Source organism: Papaver somniferum, unplaced genomic scaffold, assembly GCF_003573695.1.
Source record: "Papaver somniferum cultivar HN1 unplaced genomic scaffold, ASM357369v1 unplaced-scaffold_114, whole genome shotgun sequence".
Lineage (NCBI taxonomy): Eukaryota > Viridiplantae > Streptophyta > Magnoliopsida > Ranunculales > Papaveraceae > Papaver > Papaver somniferum.
In genome coordinates, this window is record NW_020620381.1 from 3686767 (window position 1) to 3697650 (window position 10884).

The following is a 10884-nucleotide window of genomic DNA, read 5'->3' on the forward strand; positions in this document are numbered from 1 at the left end:
TAAGAAATTTCAGATGCTCAAGGCTAAGCTAAGAGCGTGGAATAGAGATGTTTTTGGAAACATTGATAGAATATTTGAAAGGATTATTCAACAAATTAAGGTTCTTGACCAGTTGCACGATGAAGGAACTATCTCTGGTCAGCAAATCTCTAACTGGACTCGTCTTAAGTCGGACTTTGAAGATATAGCTGATATGCAGGAGTTGCATTACAAAGCTAAATCTAGAGTCAAATGGCAGATTGAGGGTGAAAGAAACACTAAATTTTTATCACAGGATTGCCAAGTATAGAAGAAAAAGAAATACATTTGCTCGTTTGCGCATTGATGGTGACTGGGTTGAAGAAAAAAGTTTGATCAAGGACAGCATCGTGGCTCACTTTCATAATAGATTTAAGTTGGATGATGACTTTGAATTTTCTTTGGCTAATTTGGGTCTAAAGACTATTTCTCCTGGTGACAATGAGATACTCGAGAAAAGAATAGAAGAGGATGAATTTCTGGTGGCTCTTAAGTCTTTAGGTTAGGATGGAGCGCCGGGTTCGGATGGCCACCAGAATGCATTGAATGATATCCTGGATTCAGTTTTCCATCCTCCAATAGCATCCAAAGCTTCTAATTTCAATTGTTCTTTAGCTGGCTGAAATTCTTTGATTGATTTCTGCTTCGCTTTTTCAGGGTCAGATTTTATTAATTTCTTCTTTTTGGTGTCCATAAACTCCAGTGTCACCACTTCATCATCACTTTGTTTCATAAATGTTTCCATAGCCTCATGTAGTCTATCAATTCTCTCATTGTTAGCTTGTTTTTTCATTCTTTTCGTTCTTCTTTTCATTAATTTTCTTCATCATTTCTGGTGTATCCTTAGGAAAAATATTCACCTGACCTTTTACCTGTAAAACATGATCCTTAAATCTATTATTTCACAGCTTACAACTGACGTGTCTGGTTTTACGATTAGCATATTTAGCCTATTCACTAGCTATATCACAACCTTTAGAAACACCAATAGATGAGGTTGAAGCATCATTCACCCGTTAAATGATACATCAAATACATTTAGTCATTCATATACTTCTAGGTGAGGATGGGGCTAGAAGGCATAAAAAAGCTTATGTATAATTCAGTTAAAATAATTAGTATACCTAACACACATATTCAGAGAACATTAAGGTCTTGTTTGGTATCCTGGATGATCTATTCTAGATTGGGTTATTCATTAAAAAACGGTTAAAACATGTTTGTCTCACTGCAATTCCATTCTTGGATAAGGAATACTAAACCTTCCTTGATTTTAGGAACTCAAAAAAGTGAGGTTATATTATCCTTCCAAATACCTGAGATACGTTAATCCTCACTTGGGTTACACAATTATTTTGCTTCAAAATAGGTAATTGTCGTAATTTCTCAAATTGTTTTTATTTCTGACTACAAAGTTCAATATTTTATACATAAGTTCTAGCGAATTATTTGTTAACCTACTTATGGATTAAGTGTTAAGCAAACACAAGTTAACCTAACCTAAAATAAGATAAAATTTAAGACAAATAACACTACAACTAACCAATAACAAGGTTATTTTAAATTAAATTAAGATAACTTTTTTAGGATATTTTTTCCCACTTCCAAGGTTCCAAACAGACCCCAATGAATTATCTTAAAATTGATATCAGGAAGAAGAATTGAAGAGAAAGAAAAGATCGTAAACTAGAAAAGCTGAAAATAAAGAGAATTTAATACACCTTAGTTTTCTTGGTCATATTCTTCTGAAAATGTAAGAAAAACTGTAAAAAAATTAGATCTAGAAGAAGAAGAAGAAAAATGGAAGAAAAATAGATCAAAGAGAAGAAAAAAAAACTTTGCTTTCCTTGCGCCTCCAATGCTGCTAAGGGTTTTTTTCTCCATATATAAATGTTTGGAAACAAACATTACTACTTTGACCCTATCTTGTCACTCGTGACTCGGTAAGACTCTTAACTCGGTCTGAATCACGACTAGAACAACGAGTACATGGAATATCGTGTTCGGCCAAGTTTTCAGCGATCGTAACGGCCAAAGGCCAATACCCGAATTACTTGCAAGTAACTCTGTTGACGCGTCTGAGGCATACCACATTGCTAGCAAGTTAACTGGAATTAGTATGATAAAACTGTCCAAAAAAATCCATAAAATCCTTACAAAAAGGTCCGTAGTGAGTTAGTTGGACAAATCATTGGGTAAAATCAGCATAAAACCGTTGCCAAATGTCAAAATTGTCCGCTTTTGGAATTTTTGACTCGGGACAATAGTTGCCCAGAATATCACTTTTTTAAGTCCCTTCCCGCCACCGCCAACCGCTCTTTTCCATACATATAATTCATACTTAGACATACTTCGAGAGGCTCTTTACACACATCCACGTTAACGATTAAGTTTTTATATCTCGACACGCCACAATGAGTTCATCTCCAGGCCCTATCCATAGAGGGTAGAGTTTCCACTACCTCTCGCACTAGTGAAAATCCGACTTCTACTCACGAAGTTTCTTGCCAATTTTTTTTAATCTCAGTGTCTTACAAGTAACGTGCATGTGCATTTTGTATTTTCCTATTGCTTAATAGTGAACGTGCTGCACGTCTACCTTAACATTATTCTAGTGTCTTGCATTCCACGAACATGTGCATTTTTGATGTTCCCTGAATATACCCCTATATATATATGCCATCTTCGGCATCAAATGATTATACATCTCATCCACACGATACGATATGCTTAAACTTAGGTGAGATCCTGTCATGTGTCGGTCGCCATCTAATAATCTGCGGCATTCAATGATTTCACATCCATCCACGCGATATGGGCAAATTTGGTGAGATCCTATCATGCGTTAGTTGTCGCTGTCGATGATAATATAAATAAATTATCATACCAAAAAAAAGAAAAATGATAATATAAAGTTACCTGGTGATGATTATACCAGTGATTAGAGTCTGAAACTCATCATTATTTTTCGAAAAAAATAAATTGAAATGGGAGATTCATCTCGGTAGAAATAACACCAACTAGTCACCAACAACAATCATGGTTGGATTCTGGATTTTGTTTTGGGTGGAGCTAATTTACCAATGTTACCAAAGCCGTCGAAGGCGTGAATTCTCATGAACTGAGGCAAATATTTAATGTACAAGTTTAATTTCTTTTTACAGTATTAAACATTGGGTCGAAAACTTAATATTTAAAAAATAATAAATTGTGTAAAAAACACAAAATTGGTTAAAAAGACCAAAATCAACAATTCTTGGGTGAAAAAGACACTCAGATTTTGATACTGTTTAAATGGACAAAAATGTAAAAATAGCCAGGATGTAAACAGTTTCATCCTACCCATTTTCAAATCGGAAAATGAGTCATTTGTCCAAATATTTTTAAAACATGGTTCAAATGGACGAGTAAAAATTAGTATGGGTGAAATGGACACCAAATAAATAGTAAGGATGAAACTGGATTCATCCTGACTTTAACTTAAAAAATAGCAAGAATGAAACTGAATGCATCCTGATGTAAATTAAAAATAAGAAAATGTATTTGAAAATGGGTAGGATGAAACTGTTTACATCCTGACTATTTTTACATTTTTTTCCACTTAAACAGTATCAAAGTCTACGTGTCTTTTTCACCCTGGAATTGTTGATTTTGGTCTTTTTAACCAATTTTATGTTTTCAAATACATTTTCTTATTTTTAATTTATATCAGGATGCAACCGGTTTCATCCTTACTATTTTTTAAGTTAAAGTCAGTTTCTTACTATTTTTTTGGTGTCCATTTCACCCATGCTAATTTTTACTCGTCCATTTGAACCATGTTTTAAAAATATTTGGAGAAATGACCCATTTTCCGTGTAAAAAAAAGGGTGTGACTAATTAATACACAAAATTGGTTAAAAAAACCAAAATCAACAATTCCTGGGTGAAATGGACAGTTAGATTTTGATACTGTTTAAATGGACAAAAATGTAAAAATATGCAGGATGTAACCAGTTTCATCGTGCCCATTTTCAAAGATTTTTTCTTATTTTTAATTTACACAGGATGTATCCAGTTTCATCCTTGCTATTTTTTAAATTTAAGCTAGTTTCATCCTTACTATTTTTTTTTTGGCCATTTCACCCAAACTATTTTTTACTCGTCCATTTAAACCGTGATTTAAAAATATTTGGACAAATGATCCATTTTCCGTAATTAATAAGGACAGTACATGATTACCTCCATAATTCTCATAGCACTAGTACCATGAATCAACTGAATCCCTAAAACCTAAAAGTTATTCTCTCATGAATCAATTAAGCCCCCGAGAACTCCTAAACCTCTATCAAGATTCAGGACATCTACCATACTAAATAGTTCTTGATAAGCATTGATATGGTTATATATGTTTATGAAGCAAAAAAAGATCTCGGCTGGGTGAGATGGTGGGCTTATTACTAGATCATATGGTAGAAAAAGAAATATTTTCTGGACCCGCTCCATTTTGGAGAGTACCACGGTTTTCATTTGATTAAGTCATTTTAAAATAATTTGAAACACCGCTCATTCAAATATTTATCTTAATGCCAAAGTCACCATTTTTAAATTGATATGTAAATATAGCGGGGGTTAGATGGTTATTAGGTTAGTTATTGACAATTGCTAGACCTGCCGCCAATAATTTCATATGATAATTTGTTATCCTGATCACGTTATCTCAACTAAACTAGTGGGTTTCGTACTAATGAGAAAGTTATTGGAAGATCGATTTTTTTATCGAAAATGGGTCATACATAGAGGTGTAAATTGGATCGGGTCAACCATGTTTATGAATTCTTCAATTTCTTTTTAATCAATTAGTTTTTTCTTTTTCTTTTCTTGAGTTCTTTTCTTCTTGTTTAACATTTCTGACAACCATTATTATGGACAGGAAACTACTTCGTTCTACTGGGAGGAGAAACAATTGCTTTGCGCATCGAACGGGCCAGAACATCGCATCTGTTTTGTAGTTCATAGCCGGTAATTGAGGTTAGCATTTGGACCGCAATTCGTGGATTTAAACCTGACCAACCGTTCTTTTGTGGATGGATGCCCAGACTGTTCATTAATGGGTTAAATGTGGATGGAACTTTTAAAATCCAATGAATTATCGATCGATCACGGATGTCACCTTGAAAATCCGTTGAACATCCATACTTATTATTTAGGGTGTTGTACATATCATTTTTATATTCCCATACATATATAGGGTGTGTAGGTTTTATAAGGAGTCATTTGTGTTGGTTTTATTTTCTTTATTATAGATTTTAAATAAAACAAATTCATTGGGTTATCCGTATCCAATCAGTCCATTCATGAGATGCAAATCCGTTGAATGTTCGATTGAATGCGGATGCCAAATTTAAAATCCCAGATGCATCGGATTGAATGCGGACGAAGTGAAAACCGAAGTACACCCGCCCATGCCAGCCGGGGGAGAACATGAGGTGGGCCCTATGAAGGTAAGGTAAGGGACCATACGGGGCAGAGAATCCGATCGTACCAATACATTTTCTTAAAATAAAAAGCAACCACCGACATTTAGAATGACACGTTTCCGGGACTTCCTTTTAAGAAATATTTGTTGAACAAAAAAATTTTGAATCTCTTTTTGTGGTATTGTTTTGGAAATCGATTCATCCATCTTATTGTAAAGATTCCTTTTGGCTCCGGAGCTCTAACTAATTTCCCTGCATATAATTCCAACTCATTTGTAGCCTCTATTCACAAGGAGAAAGACGGGGTAGTAAACCCCAATACCATTAGACTCTCCTTGTTCTAGTGTCTTACAAGTGACGAGCATGTGCATTTTTGGCTGCTTCCAATACATGCCATCTTCCGCATTATATCTACCTGTCAAAAATCTTCCGCATTAAAACTTCCCATTGCACCATATGCTTAAACATTTTGCAAATCTTGTGAGATCCTACCGTGTGTGTCATGCGTTGGTCGTGTCTGTTAATGACAATCTAAAATAGAGCGGGGGTTAAGGACTAAACATGCTTCGTTAACATGTGCATTTTTGATTTTCCCATATATGCCATCTTCGGCATTAAATGATTTCACCACCCATCCACTCGACATGTGTATCATGTATTGGTCGTCTCTGTCAAGGATAGTATAAATTAGAGCGGGGAGATTACATCAAAAGAAATAACACCAACTACTCATCAAGAGGATCCTTAGCACAAAATGGAAAGAGGAGAAGAAAATACAGTAAAGTTAGATAAATGGGGTTACCCTGTTAGAACTTCCTCTGATGCTTGCATTGATGCCATTAATTCTTACTATATACAGGTTGGTTTCTTCTTTTACAGCTTATGTATATTTTCACGATTTTTTTTTTCTTTCTTGAGACTGATTTTCCTTCACTGGATCAATAGTTTCTTAGTCGTGGGAGAAAAACATCAGTGATACTTAAAGCAGTAACTGATGACGAAAGCTGTGTTCTTGCTAATACTTTAGCTGCTTATGAATCCTATCAACTCAACCTTTCAAAAAGTCAAGCCTATCTCTCGTCTGCTAAATCTCAACTAGTAAGATTTTTTCTCTATTCAGGTTTTTAATATTTTAGTATGATCTGGAGTTTGAATTTAACCTTTTTGTTCAGAAATATGCTACACCGTATGAAAAGGCGGTATTTCTTGCTATTTCACGCTTGGTTGGTGAAGACAGAGATGACGAATCCGCATATTTTCTGCACTCAGCGGTATATGCACTCTCTATATGTATTTCATGCTATTTTGGGTTTACCCGGTCCCTTCGATCATGTTAGAAGGAGCTATACTTGCATTTCACTTTTTCAAGTTATTGGAAATGTTGTATTTGCAGTTATTGGCACAGTTTCCTAAAGACTTGGCATCTTTGAAAAGGGGACATGATCTGTGCTTTTTCATGGGACAACCTGATAAGTGTTTGAGTCTCGTTAAGCAGGTAATGGTTTCTTTTTGGAATTGTGCGCCTTCATGTTTCCGAATGAACAAGTGAAAATTTTATTCGAATGTTGCAATTTATTTCCAAGGCAATTCTTATGTATGTGTTTTCCACTTAGTAGCTTGGTTGGTAACCATCTGACGGATTTCTGTGAATATAGTTTCCTTCGATTTAACGAGGTTGGTACTCATTTCCGACAGGTTTTACCACAAAATGAAGAAGAGGACTACATACACGGAATTTATTGTTTTGCTTTACTAGAACTTGGGAGAATGGCTGAAGCTGAAAAAGCTGCAAGGAAGGGATTGGAAATCAATAAGGATGACATCTGGTCACAACATGGTGTAAGTCAAAGCTCTGTCCAATTTTCCTGTGGTATATGCACTTAAAAATTTGCACATCTAAGATAGCAGTTGAATTTCCACTTGGAGGGCAGGTCATATGCCCCCCTCTATTCTCTGTTTCCATTCTACTAATTGATCAATGTTCGCCCCCAGTGAGTTTTGCTTAAAACCAAAAGTTGAACTTCCACTTGTATACTATCCGTGTTATTCTTTATAAAGTATATGACAAGAACTAGAAGCATATCCATATAACCAATCTCTTGCTTCTGTAAGACAACAACACTACACATTTTGTTTCACCTGTGAAATGACACGTGAGCCTCGTCGTGCAGCATTGCCATGTTCTTCAGTATGAATGCCGCTTCGAGGAGGCAGCGAAGTTCATGGAGAAGAATTCACCTTCGTGGGATGTCTGTTCATCATTTATGTACGATATGCACAATCTTCCTAGCAAGAATTTTTCATTTTCTTTTCATTGATACTGTATTCATCATACACAGAATCATCTTATGTTCAGGTTGACGCACTGTTGGTGGCATCTTGCCATTTGTTACTTAGATGGTAATTCTCCAATCTCCAAAGTCCTGAGTATTTATGACCTCCATATCTGGGGAGAGCTAGAAAAAAGTGACGCTATAGGCACACAGGTAAGCTTACAAGTATCGATACTAAATCGAACAAGTATGCTGCACTCAGTAAGTCACACCTATTTTCTGGAATCAGGTCTATCTGAATGCTATAGGTTTGTTGATGCGGGTATGTGTACGCGGTCATGCTAATTCAATGGGGGGCCGCCTGGAGAAATTGGTGGGACATCTTACTAACAAAGTGAGTTGATTTTTATTCAAAATTTTAGTTTCATTCTCGATAAACACTGCGTTAAATTAATGATTGGAAATGCATTCTGAAGATATATTAAATGAACGATTAAGTCGTCGAATCTGTGATATTTCCTGCAAAAAAACTGCAAACAAAATAAAAATGAAGTTCGATTCATGAAATATGGTCGAATATTTCTTGAATGAAGTAATATAAACACAGAACTCGATCCCGATATTAGGATACATTCGAATTTTGGTTAATGGTCTGCATAATTGCAGTCTGTCTGGCATATTCAGTGGCATATGGATATTTTAATATTATGGGCCTTATCTAGCACCAGCAAAATTACTGAAGCAGAAACTCTACTCAAAGAAATGAAATCAAAGTAAGAGAAACACTTCCCTTTTCTCTTCATTTAATTTAGTTGGGTCCTCAGTTCCTCGTAACTTCAACTAACATCTTTCTCTATATTTTCTTGGGTCATTTTTGTAATGACCAGGAAGACGAATCCGTCCCTGCAGAAAGGAATCCAGGTTGGTCTCGTGTTCTTAGCCTCTTAGTTTCTTGATTTCTGAAAAGCTCAACTTGGTATTAAATAGTTTTGCTTTTAACAATGATTGAAGTAATATAGGAGTATATTTGAAGATGAAATGGAAGTAATATATATAGGAGTATATTTGAAGATGAAATGGAATAAAAAGAAAAAACATCGCATATGAGTGTTTTGACAAGGATAAACCTTTCTAGGAGAGTAGCTGGTTGAAACCTCTCGGATATTGTCTTATTTGTTACATATTCAGCTTTCAGAAGGCTTACTTGAGTTTGGGCAAGGAAATCATGAAAAGGCCTTTAAATTGCTTGGTCCAGATTTTGAAACCGCTGAATACAAGGTATAATCGGCGTTTTTTTTTTGTTTTGTTTTTGGTACTTTCCCTTAGTTTGCGTTAGGAGAATTCTTTGTTAACGTATAGAACTCTTTTACTCACTCCAGGTTATTGGGGCATCAGATGAACAACTTGATGTATTTAACGAAGTTTGGTACTCTGTTCTGTTGAACACTGGACGATACCAGATAGGTAAAAGAGATCCATTATTTTGAGCCTTGTAGATTTTGTTCCTTTCTCATGCATATTAACATTTTAAGATTTGAATTCCAGCAATCAACCAAATCCAGAAGCAGATTGATAAGACCAAAGGGGTTCCTTTCTTGTGGCGTTTGCTGGTAAGGAGTATCCCATCTTTTAAATCGGCTGTGCGTGTAAGTTAATCCCTTAAACTAAGCTTTAAGACCTCTAGACAGATGGAGTTATCCTTGACAGTTCGGTCATAAGACTCGATTGCCTTTTTGAAGGAAATCTAGCATTAAGAAACATATAAGGGGATGCAGAGTTAGTATATGAGTACACCTCAAACTGTCATTTCGACATACCTTGCTATTTTAAAACTCCATAACATCTAAAGCTTCTGTCCAGAATACTACCCTGTAGGAAGCATAATGGGATCTTAGCCGCATTCTTTGTTCTTCCAGGAGAACACGCTGCACACATTTACATCACTGAAAGTTCGAAACTAACGTTTAGATGCCATTGTTTCTCCAGGAGAGAGGTTATTTTCTGGCAGGAAGAGAAGTAACAGAAAAGGCCAGAGTTTTGGAGTCTGCTGTTTCTCACAGCTGGTATGAGAAATCCCAAAGGAAGAGAACCTTTACCGAACATTGATGTTATCCTAGTGATGCAGATGACCAAGCAATAGCCTATTTGGAGGCTAAAAGCCCGAGTATCGTAATTCAGCTCAAGACAGACCTGTTTTGATGGAAAATGGGCAACGATCAAGACATGTCACTTTGTTGCCGTTTTAAGAGCGTTTCCCTTTGCTAAGATCTTATTAATTAGGAGTATGTTTGAGTCGTTGTTTGTGGTCCGTAGTTTCTTTTCATAAGTACTTTAATTATTTATAAAAATCTCAAATTTGCGAAAATATGGAATTTCGAGTTTGAGTCTGTTTTGGGTTGTTTTCATCCTTTCTTGTCGAATAAGTTAGGGTTGCTTGATTAATAGAATTATTTCTTTGAACTTGTTCAAGTTTAATTATGATTCTTATTTATAGACGAAAAACCGAGATCTAAATAATTATCTCTTCGTAGTCGTTATTCCAAAAAATACTTTGATCCAGTTCTGAACAAACTATCCATTATTTTTCATTTCAATAATATGCTCTACATTAGCTTGACTTCACATGTGCTTCTATCGTCTAGATTTTATGATGCCTAAATGTTCAATGCTTCTTCCTATATGGTTAGAATTGCTACTTTTGAAATTTCAATAAGTTTCCATCAAGAGTCGAAACTGGTACACTAAAAACAAAGAATGAAACGATAGAAAACTATAAGCCATAACGAACCTTTATACTACTGGTTCCAACATCATACTTTAATTAAAATCTTGATTCTTACCATTTTCTCGTCATGGCTTTACAAGATATATTGTAAATATCTTTAATAAGTAGAACTTTAGTTTGATACAGTAAGGTGTCAACCAAATGAATATATTGTTTATTCATGAGCAGATTAGTGTTTCGGTCTCGAATTTTTGCATGTCTTTGCATTGGTGTTTGGGAAGTAAATTCTTTTGTTTTCTTTTGGATACTTCACAAGTATAAGAGGTGTAAGGCAAGTTTGTCCGGTTTGTCCATTTTTATTAAATATTGTAATGGAGGGTTTTTTTAGATTTACGGACAGAGTAGCTAA

At 35.3% G+C, this 10884-nt stretch overlaps 1 protein-coding gene across 1 annotated transcript; it reads left to right on the forward strand.

Annotated features, from left to right (window-relative positions):
• The first annotated feature begins 6204 nt into the window (after nt 1–6204).
• LOC113328760 (tetratricopeptide repeat protein 38-like) lies at nt 6205–10105 on the forward strand. The gene is made up of 14 exons (XM_026575772.1): nt 6205–6336; nt 6423–6575; nt 6650–6748; nt 6871–6972; nt 7173–7316; nt 7649–7743; nt 7834–7963; nt 8040–8144; nt 8417–8523; nt 8638–8671; nt 8939–9028; nt 9130–9214; nt 9296–9360; nt 9737–10105. The coding sequence occupies exons 1-14, from the start codon at nt 6232–6234 to the stop codon at nt 9854–9856; spliced, it is 1434 nt and encodes a 477-aa protein (XP_026431557.1). The 5' UTR covers nt 6205–6231; the 3' UTR covers nt 9857–10105.
• Nucleotides 10106–10884: the final 779 nt, after the last annotated feature.

Excerpts from the sequence above, each read along its gene's own strand:
- LOC113328760 (XM_026575772.1), top strand. The coding sequence starts at position 6,232 with ATGGAAAGAGGAGAAGAAAATACAGTAAAGTTAGATAAATGGGGTTAC. Across the intron at positions 8,672-8,938 it reads CCCTGCAGAAAGGAATCCAG|CTTTCAGAAGGCTTACTTGA; the intron begins GTTGGTCTCGTG and ends TTACATATTCAG. Across the intron at positions 9,215-9,295 it reads CACTGGACGATACCAGATAG|CAATCAACCAAATCCAGAAG; the intron begins GTAAAAGAGATC and ends TTTGAATTCCAG.